Here is a 19,777-nt window from a genome sequence, read left to right as displayed (position 1 = left end):
TGATTAAGCTGCAAAATAAATTATCAAGTTATATTTTTATGATGTGAAACTGGAGATTTTTTAAAAACATATTTCCTAAAGTCAATAGTAAAACACAAGATGGCCAGTTTAGCATTTGCTAAAACAATTACATGCACTGAATATTTCAACAAATTATTCTATTCACAAACAAAATTTTGATCTGAGGATGTGAGACAGCAAACATGATTACACCATATCTTTCAATAAATTGAGATTAAGTTTGACTTTACTGGTTATTTTCAGAAAATGCAACACAAAAAGACAATAGGTTGATATGGCAACTGTCTGGATGGTGGCAAACATCTCAGTGTACACTCCGGTTACAGAAGGAACTGATATACAGCAATGACAGAGTAGCTTATCAGCATTATTGAGAACCAAGGAAAAATTAAATTAAATGAAGGATATTAAATGAAGGATATTAAACAGTACACCAGGTGAACGGAACATGGGATATGCTTTCCTCAATTATAAAAACACACAAAGTTCTGCTTTTTAAAAAATATATACTTTTCCCTTCCTAATCTCACAAAATGAAGACTACATGTTGGAGATTTTCACTGCAGTTCAGTTGATTATGACAGTACACAACACCCTTGATATTTTGAGAAAGGTGTGGAGACCACTGTGGAACATTTGCAAATAACCTAAGCAAAGAAAGTTTGAAGGAATCTAATGTTGGAGAGATCTGCCAAGTGGCACGCTCAGTTTGTCATTTTTAATTTAGCGTCATGTTTTCTTCATTGTCTTAATCAACCAAACCTCATGGTTGTGAATTCCTTTGGTTCAACACATGCGAGGGAGTAATGAATTATTAATGCATTTCCTGGAATTTACATCCAATCAAATAACCTTTTGACACCTAATTATAATGATGACATGAAAATCTCAAGTGTAGCATACTTGTGTGTATGTGCACTGAGAATAAATTTATGCCAAAAACATCTGATTGTAAACATTGGAGAAAGCAGAGGAAATCCAAAGTGAATAGATGCACCTGTACTGAAACACAATAGTACATAATAGTGAATAATGATACACAATGCCAGAAAAAATGTAAGAGAATCTGAGGACATGAAGCAGGAGAATGACCAAAAACAGGCAAGAATGAGATAGAAGATCCAAAGAACAGACAGCAATATTGCTACTTGGTCACATAGGAACACAGAGAGGAAAAAAAAACTAGTAATTTGGTTCCTTGCTCCAACATTCCACAAGATTATGGCTGATCTTTTATCTTTCTATATTAATCCTACATCCAACAAACCTCTCACCCCAGGAATAAATCTGACCAACAATCACAACATTCCCTCGGTCTTACCATTTTCTCTGACAAATTAGACAACGTAACATTTTCCCCACTTATTCTAAATACCATGTCTCCACCAAATTATTTTCATTTGTTGTTTTAAGAGTCTAATGTTAGGACATGAAGAAACAAGTCATCTCACAGGAGCAGACTTGAGTGTAATCAGATCATCAATACTGGGGAGATCACCCTGAAAAGATGCACAAATTTGGTTTGCAGTTTCAGAAAATGATTTTCAAATGATGAATGGGACAAATAGTGGTAAAAAAGTGGCTTCCACTCGCAGGTGAGACTAGAGCTAGAGGATTTGGGGGAGTAAACTTAAGGACAGAGATGATGAAGATCTGCTTTTCCCAGAGAATAGTGAATCTGTGGCATTCTCTGCCCTAGGAAGCAGTAGAGGTTGCTTCATTAAGTATAGTTAAGACATATCTAGATGGATTTTGCATCGTGCAGGAATTAAATATTATGCAGAAAAGGCAGGTAGGTGGAGCCAAGTTCATGATCAGATCAGCCAGGATCTTATTGAATGGCGAAGTAGGCTTGATGGGCAAGATGGCCTTCTCCCACTTCTATTTCGAATTCTTATGTTGTCAATTTGCCTCAAGTGGTTTCATTCAAGTAGTTTGTGGTGCCTGGCTGGGGGTAGTCTAGTCTGAGAAGCATACTGAAGGACAACAATTATGCCACCAGCTGGTGTGTCCAAGTTATTTATCTTCAAACATTATTTCCTTAAATGTCCATAGATTGTATTAATGGAGTGGCGCCATTTGTGAATGACTTCATCAACATCTCCCTTCACTTAGAGGTAGGTCTTGTTTTCCTGGGCTGTGTCACAGACCTTAATTATTTGGAGGATTTCATTGTGTGATGGAACGGGCAAGTGGAAAGATTTTATGACTGTTTAGCAGTTAAACAAGAATATCTGCTGACACTGGGGTCAAGTGCAATACAAAAAAATGTGCTGGAGAATCAGCATGGATCATTGGTTAACCTTTGCTTCCTTTTGGATACTGTGTGACCTGCAGAGTTTCTCCAGCACATTTGTGTATTGAGCTTGTGAATGTTTAGCCTCAGCTTCATTCTCTTTTATGTTTCAATGAACAAATCAACGATGCTGGAGATCAGCCTCCAAATATACACGGAGGAAAATGCCTGCAACTTGGTGACCCAGGTTGATATGACATTAATTCTGAAGATGCCAAGAGTTAAACAGTTTCCCATTTATCCTGTACAACTTCAGTGGGAACCCTTACTCACCCCTCCATCCAGTTTGAAATCCAATGACCAGTCCAAATGAACTTTTCACACTTCTCCACTCTGAACTACATCTGCTGCAGTCTGATCCATTTATTTAATTCATCAATGCTATTTTGCAGCTTTTTTTGCTCTCATTTGTGCCATTCAGTTTGTCACTTACCAAAGAGCTGCCATTGAATTTTAACATACAAATATTTAATTCTTTCACCCAAGATACTTGAAATTAACTGAAAATACATAACAAGTACACAATCAATCAAGAGTTACCTCCTTCAAAGAATAGTAGAAACCATAAAGTTGCAGAAGGATATAGACAGATTAGGAGACTGGGCAAAATTATGGCAGATGAGATTTCAACAGAGAAATGTACAGTTGTACATTTTGGCAGTGGAAACAAACAGACAGAATACTATTTGAATAGGGTGAAAATTAAGACCTCAGATGTGCGAAGGGACCTGGGTGTCCTCGTGCAGGGAAACTTAAAAGTTAATGACCTCGTGAAATTGGTAGTGAAGAAAGCGAATACTATGTTGACATTCATTTCAAGAGGATTAGTGACCCAAAGTAAAGAGGTGTTAATGAGGCTCTATGGGGCACTGGTGAGACCTCATTTGGAGGACTGTGTGAAGTTTTGGGCCCCCTATCTTAGAAAGGATGTGATGTTGGAGAGGTGCAGAGGAGATTTACTAGTATGATTTCCAGAATGCAAGGGCTAACGTACGAGAAGCATTTGGCAGCTCTTGGGTTAGATTCATTGGCATATAGGAGAATGAGAGGAGATCTCATAGAGACATTTCATATTTTGAAGGTTTAGATAGGGTGGATGCAGGTAAGATGTTTCCCTTTGTGGATGAATCGAGGACACAAGGGGTCATAGTCTGAAAATTAGAGGTTATCCGTATAAAACCGAGATTAGGAAGAACTTCTTTAGCCAGAGGGTCGTGGATCTGTAGAACTCGCTGCCGCATACAGCAATGGAAGTCAGGTCACTGGGAGTATTCAAGCAAGAAATAGACAAGTATCTCATTAGTGAGGGCATCAAGGGATAGGAGGAAAAGGCAGGAAATTGGAACTAGTGTAGAGTAGCTTAGTGAAGTTTTACAGAATGGACTCGATGGGCCGAGTGGCCTCTTCTGGTCCTTTGTCTTGTGATCCTTGTATAATCATTGTCATTTAAAACCATTGTCATTTAAAACAACCTTGTTCATTGATGCTTTTTTAAAAAAAAATTAGGCTAGTGAACAATTCTAAATTGAACAATTTGATTGCCTCTAAAATTTCCTTAAATAATGGACAATTGAGAGATGGATATCATATTCTAGCATTTCCAGCAACATCCACAATTCCTTGAATAAAGAAAGAAAAAAAATCCATCTCCTGAACACTTCTTGCAATTCTTTACCCATCTCACCGAACACTACAGCACAGAAATAGTCCCTTTGACCCATCTAGTTTGTGCCAAACTATAATACTATCTGGTTCCATTGACCTGCATCCTGACCATAGCCTTCCATATCCCTCCCATCTACGTATCTGCCCAAATTTCTCTCAAATGTCAAAATTGAACCCACATTCACCTCTTCAGCTGGCAGCTTGTTCCATACTCTCACCACTCTGCATGAAGAAGTTCCCCATAACGTTCCCTTTAAACATTTCACCTTTCACCCTTAACCCATGTCCTCCAGTTCTTATCTCATCCAACCCCAGTGCACTTACTCGATGATGCTTGTTGTTACTTTTAATTCCACATGCTGTCATTTTTGTAAACATTCTCCTGCATGGAATCTCAACTAATGCCTTTTAAAAGTTCACATAAACACTGTCAATTTTTTAAAAAACTATAACTAGCCACCACAGAAAGTAAAAAAAATCAACTTGTTCTATTGGATTAAACTATCCTTTAAAATTCAGTACAGTTCCATCAGTTGACTGTCCCACAACAACAGGAGAGAGACATTGTCAAGAGAACATAAAAGAAGAAATTAAGCACATACTGAGCTTTATGGTATTAAAGGTATGCAAAGAGGTGCAAAGCACAATGCAAATAAGCAAAACATTCTACAACATATCCAAAGATTAATTATATTCTTTTCCTTACAGAGTGTAATCTTTACAACTATAAGCATGTAACAGATTCAATTCCAACCCTTTGGTTTACTACCCTTAAAGCAAAAATTGGGTTGAATTTGATTGCATTACATCACTATTTTTAAAAACCACCGTCTACATGAACTACTGTTTTAAAAAATAATTCAGAATCCTCATTTATACATACCAATCAAATATTTATCCATGCACTTGCCTCTCAGCCCTGCCCCTCTCACTTCTAACATCTATCTTAACTAAAAAGTTGCTGCTTTATCTCAACTTGTTAAAGTTTGCAGATGACACCAAAACTAATGGTATAATTGATAGATTATCAGAGTCTACAACATGGGCTGATTGAAATGGGAAAGTAGGTAAAGAAATGGCAGAGGGAATTTAAATGCAGTTAAGGGAGAGTGTTGCACTTTAGTAAGTTAAACCTCAGGGAAGGACTTGCACAATGAATGGTAAAGCCCCTTAGAGTGTTGTAGAACAGGATGACCTCGCATGGGTATACAGTTCTAAGAGTGGCGACACAGATAGACAAAAAGGTGAAGACGATTGTCATGCTTGCCTGCATTGGTCAGGGCGCTGAGTACAGGAGCTGGGTCATTATGTTGTGTGACTGATTATGTTGTGTTTGTATTGTATATAGAAATGATTTTGGGAGATAAAATGGGGCAGGTTTTTTTAGTCTAGGTTACATATAAACACTTTAAAACAGATCTATTTAAAATACTGGCGCTCTGCTCATACTAGTCAGTCCAGCACCAAGAGCCTTTGCAAAAGCTTTGGAGAATGCCCAAGAGATGTTACTAATAGATTGTTGTTTACAAAAAGACAACAGATGAAAGAACTCTCGGAGCTGCAGGCTGTCTGGAGCGGAACTTGCTGTTCTAAGAGGACCGTGTGGTTTTGCAAGCAGAGAGAGAAAAACAGGCTCTTCCTCTGAAAGTAAAGCCGCTTTCAGATGGCCACAATACCCAACTGTAAAGCCACACATTATACACCTGTGCAGCTGTCGGGTGGCCATCTGAAACCAGAAAAGCCAGCCGGGGAGGGGGGGGGGTCTACTTATTTAATCCTCCAGGAGGTTATAATATCCTGCTTTGAGTCTCACTCTGTGGCAGATGAAAGCAGCCCGCGCTGCCAGGGGGCGGGCTGATGACGTCACGGTGACATTGTCAGCCATCGACTCCTGAGACCGGCAGCGGGAGTTAAAACCATTAAAGTTATGTTCGTTGCCCAAATGTATTTAAAATATCATTGCCATTCAGTAGCAGAGACACTCTCTTGTCAGTAGGTCCATAGGTTGCAGGCAATTTCTGTGCTCGGCTGTCTTGGGCTGTTGGCAGCGTTCGCTGAGCTGTGGGAGCGCGTGCCAGCTGGAGGAGTTGGCAACTCACAACTGCAGGATGCGCTGATGAACCAGCTCTCAGCTGCCCGATGTAGGCACTCTGTTTTTCTGCTCCTTCCCCATTCTGTACCGCCATGAAGAGGAACATAATAAACATTTGACCCAACAAAAAAAAATCTTTAATTGGATTGGGAACAGAAAATTGAAGAGAGGTATGAGTGAAAGTCCCTTATTGCTGCAGAGCTTTATTTGATAAATGTATTTTCTCGTGAGTTTAACCTATGACTGTCCATTTTGATACAATTGTAGAATAACTGGACTAAAGCACTTTAAAAAATTTTTTTCTCTCTAATAGAACCAAGCATTCTGCTGTTTTGTTGCAGCACAATCCCCGGGTTGGTTTTGCAGTCCACTGCAGCGGGAATTTAATGTCAATCTGCGTTTCTCTCCAGCCTGTTGTGGTACAGATTTTAATCAAACAAGGTCAATGATGTAATGTTAGTGGCGAATGTGCCAAGGCCAACTCTATATGTACACAGCACTACACAAGAAAGCCAGAGCTTGGGGAGCGCGAGCCAACTGCGGGAGTCGGGTGGGCGATGGGGGAGGGAGACCGGCAATGGGAGTCGGGCGGGCGAGTGGGGGGGGGGGAGGGAGACCGGCAACAGGAGTCGGGATGGGGAGGGAGACTGGCAACAGGAGTCGGGGAGTGGGCAGGCAAGGGTGGGGGGGGGGGGGGAGACCAACAGTACGAGTCAAGTCATGCCTGAGTTGTTTGTTAGGCATGCTTTGACGCGCTGCTATGACGAGAGGTCAACATGGGTGGGACTTGCCACTGTCCCAAGTAGCTGGCTTCGGCTGCTAGACGGCTAGCAGTCAGCTGGCACGTTCAAGTGCCAGAAAGCTGTCCATTCCGTGGCCACCTAAACGTGCCAGCTGAACTCCTCTTGCCGCATCTGCAGGCGGGTAATCTTCAATGGAACATCTGAAAGCGACTAAAAAGAGAGAAGAGATCAGTTCTCCAGTTTTACAGTCAGCAGCAGCAGATGGGACTGGAACAGGACAAGCTGGCAAGCTTGTGGTAAACCCCATTTGCAGGATGGGTTGTGAGTGCTTAGTTCAGCCTGGTCAAAGCCCTTGTGGCTCATACAAGAGGAGAGGACTGGCTGCCTAATGTTTCACTTGAAATAAGCGAAACAAAAAGGAACTCTGTGGTGACCTGAAGGAAAGGGGTTATAATCTTGAGAACCCTGAGGAGGCAAGTTTCTTTGGCAAGATACTGAAGAGTCTGGTTATAAGGAATCAGCTGTGGGTGCCCAGCGAACAACAAATCTCTCTCTGAAAACCAACAATAACCTTCCTGAGTGGTAACCATTTACCTTTCAAGCACCAAAGCCTGGTGAACTTCATAAATGTTAAATTCTGTGCATAGTACAAGAATTGCCTGATACCAGTGAACTTGGAGGTGTGAGAAGTGAGATTGGACTGGTGAATCAAATAACTTTTTTTGAACTTATATACACATTACATACACATTTGCTTAGAATTAGAAGGGGGTTAAGTTAGGTTGTTAAATTAATAGTAATAAGTTAAAGTTTTATCCTGTTTAATGTTTAAGATCATTAAAAGTAAGTTTTAAGTAAACCATTTGTCTTGGTGAATATCTATTGCTGCTGGGTTTTGGGGTCCTCTGGGCTCGTAACAGTTGCAACTCATCAGACATTGGTGAGACCACACCTGGAAAACTTTGAAAACCTTTGGTCACCCAGCTACAGGAAAAATATAATTAAAATGAAAACCTAGAGAAAAGATGTACAAGAATGCTAGGGGATTGTTAGGCTTGAAATGCTGGATGGACTAGGACATGTTTCCCCTGGAGCACATGACTATGAGGGCACTTTAGAGAAGTGTATAACATCATGAAAGGCATAGATAATGTAAATAATTATAGTTTTTAAAAAATTTCCTCCAGGGAAGGGGGCCTCCAAAACCAGAATGAATAGATTTAGGGTGAAAAAAGAAAGAGGGACATTTTTTTTCCCCACTACAAAGGGTGGTTGGTTTATGGAATGAGCCGCCAGAGGAAGAGGGAAGCAATTGTGCTTTAAAGATATTTGAACAAGTAAATGGATAGCAAAGGTTTAGAGTGATCGAGGCTGAATGCAAATAAATGGGACCTACTTGGATAGGCAGGAGTAAGACATGAAAGCCTGCAGTCACTGTGATTGAAGTAAAACACATTGCTGGAGACACTCAGGTCAAGCTGTTTATATAACAAAGATACATAAACAATGTTTCTGTCTTGATCTCTCTGACTGCATCTCAGGAAATGAGCTTTCAACAGACAATTTTTACAAACCTACCAACTCTCACAACCACCTGGGGTACATTTTTTCACACCAGCTCCCCAGCAAGGATTCTATTCCTTTCTCTCAATTCCTCCGCCTCGGTTTTAACTGTTCTCAAGATGAGGTTTTCCAGTCCAGATCATCTGAAATGTCCTCCTTCCAAAAACGTGGCTTCCCCTCCACCACTTATCAACTCAGCCCCCACCAACATCTCCTCCATTTCTTGTTCATCTGCCCTGACCCCTTTGCCCCCAGACACAACAAATGCAGGATTCCCCTTTTATTAAAAAGAAATATTTTTTCCATAAATACATAGAAAAACATTATATATACATACAAATGTGTGTGTGTGTGTATGTATATACATATATAAAAATAAAACAACCCCCCCCCCCCTCACAGAATAAATCCACACACCGTCATGGTTCATATAAATGTTGACCATAAAAAATTCTATATGGGGAAGTCACTTGCATTTATACCATAGTAACATCTATTATTGGCCTTTTCATTATTATATTTATAATTATAATTGGGCTCCTATATGATCCAAATATGGCTGAAATACCTTAATAAATAGGTATACAGTGATTCATCTCAGCAGCCCATCATGCTATATGTAGAGGGGAGTTGGATTTCCAAGTAATCACAATACATTTCTTACCCAAGGCTATTTTAACAAATGAAATTTGGAATTTAGTTAGTTTATTTCTTATTTCAATGAAGTTTCCTCAAAAGATAAAACTTCTGGTTGCCCGTGAAGGCCACCAGTTATCCTTGTTAGTATTTCAGTAGTATCCTGCCAGAAAGGTCTCACCTTCACACACGACCACGTAGCATGTAAAAACATACCTATTTCTGTCCCACGCCGAGAACACATCTCCGATATTTCAGATTTTGATTTATACAACTCCTATGTTGTGAGATATAATTGATGTAGGAAATTATATTGCACTAATCCATATCTTGCATTTATAATTGATGTCATGCTATCCAAACACCAATCAGACCAACATCTTTCCATTATTGCAACACCTATCACCTATCATCCATCTCCTATCTCTCTCTCTCTAATCATATGTATTAATTATAGGGTTATCCATTTTTTTGTTATTAACTTAACATTCCACATAAATTTAATCCTTCACCGTTGTTTCTTTTAATTTTATTCGGATCCAAGTAAAAGGACTGTCTTCTTAAAATAAAAGATAAATATCTTGCTTGTGCTGATAAATAGTATTTCTTAAAGTCCAAAAGTCTACGTCTTCGCAATTTATCGTCCCATATTAACTTTTCCAATTAAATTCTCAGCACTTGTTATTCCGTAGGAATTGTCTTATATAATTATTCGGTAATTTAAAAAAAATTTAGCAATAGGCAATGATTGAAAAAGATACTGTAATCTCGGCATCACCTTCATTTTAATATAATTTACTTTTCCCACTAAAATAATCTGCAGGTCTTTTCATTTCTGTAAATCTTTCTCTAATTTTTGTGAGTGTAATTAAATTTATACATGTAAATTATTATGTCGTTACTCCTAAATATTTGATTCCATCTGTCTTCCATTTAAATCTACTATTTTTCTGATATCTTTCATAACCAAAATTCTTCAATGGGATTATCTGACTTGTCCATATTTATTTTATAACCTGATATTCTTCCATATTTTTCTAATATTGTTTGTAATTTTATCAGGGATTCAGCCGGGTCAGACATGTATATTGGCACATCATGAGCAAATAAGCTTATTTTATGTTCTTCTTGTCCAACTTTGAAGCCCTTAATATCCGAATCTCTCCTTATAACCTCGGCCAGTGGTTCAATAGCTAGGTTAAAAAGTGCTGGAGACAGACGGCACCCCTGTCAACATGAGAGAAAAACCACTGACATCCAATTGTGATAATTTTGTTTTGTGGTTCATGATAAAGAGTTCTTATCCAATTTATAAATTTTCTGCCTATACCAATTTTTTTCCAATGTTTTAAATAAGAAAGATCATTCTAATCGATTGAATGCTTTTTCTGCATCTGGAGAGATGGATTCAACTTGATTTTGCCACGTATTAATTTAAATAATTTACTTAGACCAGGGGTGTCAAGCTCAAATTCACGGAGGGCCAAAATTAAAAACTTGGACTAAGTCGAGGGCCAAACTAAATATTTATTGAAAATTTTCAACAAGATCTGCTTGTTTTCTCTTCTTTCAACATTTGTAATGTTAAACTTTAGGATATAACTTTAGGAGGATAATGTTACAGGTCAGGAGTAGGTAGCTCAAGTTCACCCTTTGCTTGACCTGAGGGAAACCTATTTGGTCCCTGTGGAGATGTAGTCAGCATTCACAGGTTGTGTCCATTTTGTTAGCATTTCCTGCTCACTCCTCAGGCTCTAGGCCTCTATTCACCTTCGACCCACCATCTCTCTACCTGACCAGTCCTTTACCCAACCTCTACTCACCCCTCCCTCCACTCACTCTGCCTCTACCCACCCTATCCTATACACGCCCCTCTACTGCCTCTCCCCTCAACCTGTTCCTCCCTCTACCCGTCTCTCACCCTCTAATCACCCCTCCCCTACTCGCCCTGCCCCTCCCCTTTTACCTCTTCCCTATCCACCCCTCCTTCTACTCACCCCTCCCTCTAACTGCCCCTCGCACCACCATAACTTCCCCTGCCCATTACTCCTCACCTACACCCTCTGCCCACCCCTGCTTACCCACCCACTCAGACCCAGCGCGCTGCCGATCAGCCTTTGCGGACAGCCACCATCTCTCTCTTCACGTGCAGGGCTGAACCAGCCGTCCCTGGGGTCCGCGCGGGTGCAAGTGCTGAAGGCCGTGGCGACCGGGAGAAATGCGCTCACGCTGTGAAAGGGCCGTCCGGTGCCAGTCGCGCGGGGCTCGTGCTGCCCGGGGGCCGTGCGCAGCCTGCCATGCCCGTCGCGCCGACAGGAAATCACAGGCGCTCGCCAATCCGCTGCACCGCTCGACAGGTGGGAGAAGTGACTGGTTGTGCGGGGAGCCTTCCAACTGGCTTGCCAGCTGATGACATCGACAGACTTCTCGTGTTACAATTTCTCGTGTTACAATAGGGAAGGATGTGCAATGAAGGGGGAGGATGGTGGGGGTGACATTACCAAAAAACAGCATCAGCTCTCGCTGCAGGGCGGGCCACCTCTAATACATTTTTGAAATGATCTTGCGGGCCAAATATAATTATATCGTGGGCCAAATTTGGCCCGCAGGCCAGAGTTTGACATGTGTGACTTAGACTATTTGAAGAATGTCTTCCTTTGACAAATCCCACCTGATCTGTAGGTATTAGTTTTGGTAGATATTGTCCCAATCTATTAGCTAATGCCTTTGCCAGTATTTTATAATCAATATTGAAGTCTATATAGGTCTAATGATGAAGTTTTTAATGAGTCTCTACCTTTCTTCAGTAGCACTTTAATTATAGGAGTTGAGAAAGATTCCAGCAAGGTTTGGGTCTCCTCCAATACATCCATCATAAGAGGTATCAATAAATCTTTAAATTTTCCGAAGAACTCAGGAGCAAACCCATCATCCCCCAGAGATTTGTTAGATTGTAAAGTATCCAAGGCTTTCTCTATTTTTGTTCTTGTGAGAGAGGCATCTAAATCAATTAATTCTCTATCTTCTAATTTTGGAAGTTCAATATTTGTTAAAAATTCATCCATCTCATTTTCATCTCCTAATAATTCTGATTTATATGTCATATAATATTGTCTAAAATATTACTTATTTATTTTTGATTATATGTTATAATATCAGCCTGTTTTTATTGCAATTATCATCCTGGATGACTCTTCTGCCTTTAACTGTCACGATAAAACTTTATGTGCCCGTTCTCCAAATTCATAATATTTTTTAAATTTATTTTTTCCGTTCTATAAGTTTGTAATTTGTTATATTTCCATTTTTTATTCTCTAACAATCTATATTTTTCTTGTGACCCTGTTTTCTGATATTCTTTTTCCAGTTTTGTTATATCTTTCTCTAGACCATCCAGCTCTGTAGCATTTTCTGTCTTCAGAGTTTTTGTACAAGAAATAATTTGTCATCTTAGATAATAGCTTTTTAATATGAGATATGCTTAAAGCTTATCAGTAGAAGAAAGGTTAATTTCACAGAATAGATCTACCTGTCTCTTAATAAACTCACTGTTGACCTTGGACAATTTTATTTTTTGACTGAGGACAGGACTGAACCCACTGCAGGGGATTTGACAGCTGCTAGGTGCTGTAATATTGCTGGGCTACCACTAGGGAACTTTGACAGCTGCCAAAGCACAGGAACCATGCACTGGAAGTCCATGGACTTGCAGGAGAGATAGCCTGTGGCTGTTAACCTCTCCACCAATGGGGAGAGCTGGAGGCACGTGCTGGGCAGGTTAAAAAGACCAGCGTGCTGGTTTTGAAGAGGTTGGTGGTTTGGACTGCAGGCAGTCAGACAGTCAGTCTGACTGTATGTGCTCACCCGGCAGCTTCAGCAAGCCACATGCTGAGTTGCTTTGTTCACGGGTGCTAGCACTGCCAATGGAGCTCTATGTCAGTGTGCTTACCCAGTAGTTTCAGTGGAAAAAGGAAGACCGAGCTACTTTGTACATGGGTGTCAGCACTGTTGTCTTGACAGCAGTCTGGGGAACTCTGATACTCAGAGTGTATATGGGACTGACCAGTGTCTCTCTGTCACCTTTCAAGAGGAGAACTTCATGTGACATGAGTCACGGGACCACTCAAGCCAGGATGTCCAAAGGAGAGGACTTGTGTGACAGAAGGTCACTTGTTAACCTTAAAGGCAGCTTTGGAGGAGTGAACCTCATGTAGTGACAAGGAGGTCACTGTGCAATTCCCAGATGAAGAAAGAAAAGGTGGTCATTGCCACATTCGAAACTCAATCCAATCTTGTGTTCTCTGACAGGGTTGAAAGTCTTTAGGGACCACAGTCATCTGGATACAGTCTGAAACTAAAAGATCAGTGGGCAAGAAAACAAATAATCCCAAGCCTGGAGACCAGATCCGTGAGTTGTTCCTTCTTGACTGACAGACTTGACGTGACTGACATAGGTGTTTTTGTGATTTTTCGGGGCATTTCTGCTTGGACTGTAATGGTCTGGGTTCCCCTTCCCTCCTCCCATACAATGTTTAGTAATCTGTTGTTTATATAGAGTTACCATTATGATTGGTGTTAAATTTATCGGGTTTATTCTATTATTGTTAGCTTGTTAATAAATTTTGTATCAAACTTAACCCATTCATTTATGTCTCTCAATTGCTGCTGGGGTGCCTAACACTCACAAAAGTCCTTCCTTTTCAACAGTGTGGCATTGAGTCGCCATCTATACACACTTTCTTGTTTTTCCATTATTGCAATAGTTAAAGTTAATGATGAATGATCTGATAAAAGTCTCACCAAATATTCTATTTTTACCACTCTACTTTTTAAACTGGGCAGACATTTAAAAAACATCAATCCTTGTATGTGAATGATGTACCCTTGAGTAGAATGAATAGTCTCTTTCTAAGGGGTTAAGCTGCCTCCTTATATCAATCAAATTTAAATCCTTCATAAATGAAAGTGTCAGTTTGCCCTTGTTACTGTTCTGGTTGATTTATCCAGCATTGGATCTAGACAGAAATTTGAAGTCTCCTTCGACTAGTATATTTTAAAAAGATATCTTTCATAAATGCTTTACCATCATAATTTTGTGCATCGATATTCATAAACATCCCATGATTTTGCATTAATTTTACAATGTGCTATTATGTGCTTGGTCAGTCAGTGTTTCTTTATTCTTATTGGTATATTCTTATTGATTAAAATCACTACTCCTCTTGCATTTGAGCCAAATGAAGATGATATTATTTGTCCCACCATCCTCTTTTTTAATTTAGCATGTTCCAATTTGGTAAGTTTTTTTTTAATTGTAGAAAGACTATATCTGGCTTTAATTTTTTTTTTTAAAGATGTGCCAAAACCTGCCTCCCTTTCACCATCCTGTTATCCCATTAACATAAAGACTAATAAATTTTAACATTCTATCAATATTGATTTTTTTTTAAACAAACATTGTTTAACAATAAAAATCTTTATGATTGTTTAAATAATGATCTCTCTCCTTTTAAAAAAAAACATACAATGTCACTGCTCTGACGGCGACATAAACAGAAAACTCTGCGAAAAAAGCCCACAGAATCATTTGAAGAAGGAGAACACCTCCCTTTCGTGCCATCCTTTATAGATACTCCTCTCTGGGCACCATTCTCCCTTTTAGAATAGATTTTCCACCTTGCTACTACTTTTCCCAAGTTTTCTCCATGAACATTTCAATATAATTTACATTTCAACAATAAATACAAGACTTTTTAAAAATATAACCTTTACTTAGTCCCATTGTAAACATTCTTCATAATCTTCCTCTTTGGCAACCTTAGCCGAAACCTCACAGGAAGTCTTCCACTCTGTTCTTAGTCTTGGGGGGGTGGGGGGAATTTAAAAATAAATAAATAAATAAATAAATAGAAAATCGCCAATTACCTTCTGCTGCTTCGACTCTGCGTCGCAGGGTATATCATCGAATATTTCAAGTTTTTAAGAACCCATTTGTCTTTTTACATCATCAAAGTCTTTCCTTTGCTTAATCAAAGTCGGACTAAAATCTTGAAAAAGTAGTACTTTTTCATGATCATTCTCAGGCAGGCCATTATTTTGCTTGGAGTATTCATGTACTGCTCCCAGAATTGTCTCCCATTCCCAGCAATTCAAAAGTCTTACCAGGACCAGTCATAGTCACTGATCACCAGCTCTCCTGGGTCTGAGGGTCCGGTGAGCCCTTTCAATATGCAGTTTTTCTCTGAATTTATCTTCTCCCAGCCCTCGCAGGATCAATGTTTCTCATATGTCGATGCCTTCTTTCAGTCTGATAATTCAAACATTATTTTGTCTGCTAAAATTCTCCATGTGGTTGATCTCATCCAGTAGACCTTGTCTGTCCAACTCCCATTGCTTTGTATCTTTCTCCTAAGCTTTTAGCTTGTCTTGTGTTTTTACCAAGTCTATTTCTGCTTGGGTCATTCTTTGCTTTAAATCTTCAATGATTTCTTTAATTTCAGTCATCCTTTCAGACAAGTATCTCATTACAATTTCAACACCAACAAATCCATTGCTCAAGTTTTCCATTTTCTCCAGGATAATATTTAGTTTTTGTCCTGATTTCACAGGTCTGAAGGGGTCTGCCGCTCTCGAGGCCACTCTTACGCTGCTCCCTTTCAGGCTTTTGCTCGATGTTCCTAGCTGAGTAGAAACTTCTTCATTTTTTGTTTTCAGCTGTCTTGCTTTTTTAGTACTTGTTTTGTTCAATTTTTGGTGAAAAAATTCTTAATTTAAAAATTGTAACTGTATTTTTGATACTCTTCACGGAGAGCTCAGTCAAAACACGTCTGCTAAGTTCTTTGCATGACCACACCCTCCTCAATAAAAGCAGGATTCCCCTCGTCTTCAACGACCACCTCACCAGCCTCTGAATTCCACTTATCTTTTGTAATTTCCGTCACCTACAATATTATCCCACCACCGAACACATCTACCCCTCTCTGCCTTTCATACATACCACTCCCTCCATGACTCATTCGTCCACTCATCCCTCCCCCTTGGCTGCAGGAAATGCCACACTTATAACCACACCTCCTCCCTCACCACCATTTGAGGCACCAAACAGTCCTTCCAAGTGAAGCAATATTTCACTTATGTATCCGCAGAAGTCATCTACCTCATCCGGTGCTCCTGCTGTAGCCTTCTCTACATCACAGAGACTGGACACAGACTGGAAGATCTGTTATGTGAGATCATTACTATTTAAACAATCATCACTGAGCACCTTCGCTCTGTCTGTATCAATGTCAGGGAGCTCCCAATGGCCAACCATTTCAATTTTGGCCTCACACACTGCCAAACCAAGAGTGCCTGTAAATTGAAGGAGAAACACCTAATTTTCTATATGGGCACCCTCCATCCAGCTGGCATTAAGATAGTTCTCCAGTTTCTGCTAGCCTACTCCCCGTTCCCCTCTCTTCCCCATCTCTCTGTCTTCTTTCCTCCAGCTCTTCACCCCCTTTCCCGCCATTCAGAGTCATTCCCCGATTGCTGGTGTGCCTTCCCTCCCATTACCTCCTTTCTAACACTGTGGGGACCCTTTTTGAATTACTTTTATAATCTTTGATTTGTAGTGAAGGTAGAAATGTTGACTAATGACTATCACTCGGATAAGAATTCTGTCTCTTTTTTTTGGCTTCTTTCTTGGTAGTGGGTTTAGATTTTCCTTTTTTAATAAAAAATATCAATGCAATATAATCTGTTTGATTAAAATGTGGATACTTTGGATGAAATGATATGATTTAAGAGTAATGTATCTTTTTGAACTTTAACATCGGTATGTACTCTATTTTTGGATGTGAAATTTGTGTGAAATTTCAATGTTAATAAAAATAATTGAAAAAATACTTTTTGATTTTGACATTAAAAGCTATTAGGGATTCGTAATGCATTATTGCCTAAGAGAAATTGGTCATGTACAGGCCCTATTCCAGTGAAGCCTATCGGAAAAAAGCAATAATGTTGACTTTAAATTTATTGACATGAACAAGTAATGAAATTTGGTGTTTTACAGCAGCAAATCATCGAGCAAACATTTATATTACAGGTATACGATCCTTTATCTGGACATCTAAAATCCAGAAACCTCCAAAATCCGGCAAGTGGGAAGAGAGACAGCAGGGCGACCCGGGCGGGCGGTGGAGACAGCAGCGTGACTGGAAGGGGTTGGGGGTGTATACGGCAGCACAATTCGGGTGGATTTAAATCTGGCTTTCTAAAATCCAAAATTCAGAACACATTGTCCCCCAAGCGCTCTGGATAAAGAATCGTGTATCTGTATAATCATCTTACAACATTATTATAAAAAATAAAAATAATAGTGGATGAAAAGTGAGGCAGTGTGTGTGGTTCATTGATTATTCAGGAATCCGATGGCAGTGGGGAAGAAGCTGTCCTTGTGCCGTTTAATGCTTGTCTTTAGGCTCCTGTATCTTTTCTCCCCTGATGGTAGCAGAGGGAAGAGGGCATGGCCTGGGTGGTGGGGGTCTGAGGATAGAAGCTGTTGTTATTTTTTTTTAAAGACACTGCCTCATGTAGATGTCCTTGATGGAGTGAAATCTGGTGCCTGTGATGTGCCTTTGGAGTTTCTTCTTGTCCTGAGAGTTGGTGCCTCCATACCAGGCAGTGATGCAACCAGCCAGAATGCTCTCCATGGTACAGCTGTAGAAGTTTGAGAGTCTTCAGTGACATTCTGAATCTCCTCAGACACCTCACAAAGTATAGCCACTGACAAGCCTTCTTTGTGATTGTATCCATGTGAAGGCTCCAGGACAGATACTCGGAGATGTTAACACCCAGGAATTTGAAGTTCTTGACCCCCTTCTGAAGTCCAGAATCATCCCCTTGGTTTTGCGGACGCTGAGTGCAAGGTCGTTGCCGTCACACCATTCAACGAGCTGACCCATCTCCCTCCTGCACGCTTTCTCATTGCCCTCTGTGATTCTGCCGACAATTGTGGAGTCATCGGCAAATTTGTAGATGGCATTGGAAGCGTGCTTGGCCACACAGTCAAGGCTCGCAGCCTTGGGGTGTGCCTTAGTCAGCATGGGTCTTCACCTCTCTAAAAAAAATGGATACAGCAATTTCATGCCCCGTTACAAAAAGAGTCTTGGTTCTAAATAAAGTTGACACAAGTCAAATGTGCACAAGGTGCTGGTCAAAAGATTAGAAACAGTTAAAGACTCATTTGCTCTCAATGTGGTTCACACGTTATAATGGGAACATGCAAACATAACTATTCCCCCCCAAATCAATGAGAATGGAAATTAGAAAGGAGATCACTCAGCCAATGGAATCTCTGAAATGACCCCCACCACCTCCACACACGCTGTTACAAGCCCTAACAAACCAAAACTGAACTCTTGGGCCAAAACAAAAAAAATGATCAGTTTTTTTTTAAATACAAACGTTAAGCTGGTTTTGATGAGTCACCTTTCCCTGACCATCTATTACATCAGAAACACAGAAGAGATATCCTATTAAATCAAATCCTGTTCAGGTGGAGGGGCTCAATAACTCATCTTGGGTAAGGGGGGGGGGGGGGGCAATCTCCCCCATGACGAACTATTCTATCAATTAGACCTTTGGAAGGTTAGGCTACCACAATAAACATTTGCATGTGTTCTTATCCGGACAGGAAGGGAGACCCTCTGAATTGAAGCAGCCGGACGGAACATGAAGCCGCTTTACACCGGCACGTTTCGCTTCTCCGGGATTTGCAAACCCGTTTAAATTTAACCCCCCACCCCTCCCCGGTGAAGTTCCCATTTCTGGAGCACCTGCGGACACAAGCGCGGGATCTCAACTCGGGACGGGAATGAAGTGAAGAAACATTCCCGGTCAGTTACCAGCCGTCGAAAGTCCAGTCCGGCCGAATTTCACCATCGCTCCGCCGCGCAGAGTCGGCGACCCTCCACCAACACCCGGTGAAACCGGCGGCGGCCACCTGCTCAATCCCATTAATCCGCCCGGCTAAATCCATGCGGTGGGGGGGTCCGACGCACTTGTTGACACGGGAAATTAGATGGGAACCGGGCGTTTCGATATCGCCGTCATTTTTCCCCACCCCCTAATGAAACTTCCTTAAAGAAGAGGGCGGAATGAAAGGGCTCGATTGACAGCAGCGGCGTTTCTGACCAGAACGTCCCCCGACGAGGCGGCGACGACTGGGGTAAAGTCCCGAAACACTTCAGTCAGCGAGGATGCGGAGAGCGGAGGAGGGAGAGGGTGGGGGTGGGGGTGGGGGTGGGGGTGGGGGTGGGGGGGTCCCTTACCTGAAATCTTTTCCTCGTAGCCCTTGGTGAAGAACTGCATGGCCGTGGCCGCTCTCCATGGCGTCCGCAAGAGTCCCTGTCTTTCCGGGTCCTCGCCGAGCCCCCGGAGGATGGCCGTGTAGGCGGCTTGAAGGCTGGGCAGGCTCGTCTGGTTGTCCTCGGTGCTGCGAGTCCGCTCCTCCTTCCACTGATCCGCCGCTCTGGGCTGCGCCGACTCCGAATGGTTGGGTCGCCGGCCGCTAGTTTCCCCGCCGGCGGACGCGGTCAGCCGGCCCGCCACGGGAGCACTTCGCACCCCGGCCTCCCTTCCTTCCACCGGCTGCTTTGCGCAATCCATCAACGGGTGGGCGGATAGACCAGCACCTCGTCGAGCAGGGGACGGATGTGAGCGCCGTCACCAGCTTCTTCCACACATAACTCGGCGGCTCCTTTAATACAGGCAGCTTTC

General features: G+C 41.3%; 1 protein-coding gene and 2 long non-coding RNA genes across 5 annotated transcripts in view; 1 reads left to right on the top strand and 2 right to left on the bottom strand.

Annotated features, from left to right (window-relative positions):
* LOC138753675 (uncharacterized) overlaps positions 1 to 14,876 on the bottom strand; it is a 30,426-nt gene extending 15,550 nt beyond the window's left edge. The window contains exon 1 of the long non-coding RNA XR_011351358.1: positions 14,783 to 14,876. This is a non-coding gene — a long non-coding RNA (uncharacterized lncRNA). The remainder of the gene's footprint in view (positions 1 to 14,782) is intronic.
* Positions 1 to 19,750, bottom strand: part of gch1 (GTP cyclohydrolase 1) — a 54,284-nt gene extending 34,534 nt beyond the window's left edge. The window contains exon 1 of one of the 3 annotated variants that reach the window (XM_069916942.1): positions 19,330 to 19,750. In XM_069916942.1, the coding sequence (XP_069773043.1) occupies positions 19,330 to 19,666 (337 nt within the window). In that variant the 5' untranslated portion in view covers positions 19,667 to 19,750. Of the gene's footprint in view, positions 1 to 18,903; positions 19,128 to 19,329 lie in introns of those variants that run through there. The other 2 variants (XM_069916943.1, XM_069916945.1) reach the window with 2 other exon arrangements.
* Positions 18,596 to 19,777, top strand: part of LOC138753676 (uncharacterized) — an 89,411-nt gene continuing 88,229 nt past the window's right edge. Inside the window, exon 1 of the long non-coding RNA XR_011351359.1 lies at positions 18,596 to 19,226. This is a non-coding gene — a long non-coding RNA (uncharacterized lncRNA). The remainder of the gene's footprint in view (positions 19,227 to 19,777) is intronic.

The sequence above is a fragment of the Narcine bancroftii genome, chromosome 2 (assembly GCF_036971445.1).
Source record: "Narcine bancroftii isolate sNarBan1 chromosome 2, sNarBan1.hap1, whole genome shotgun sequence".
NCBI classification, from domain to species: Eukaryota; Metazoa; Chordata; class Chondrichthyes; order Torpediniformes; family Narcinidae; genus Narcine; species Narcine bancroftii.
Note: the sequence above shows the minus strand (reverse complement) of the source record. Positions and strands in the feature narration are given on the sequence as shown.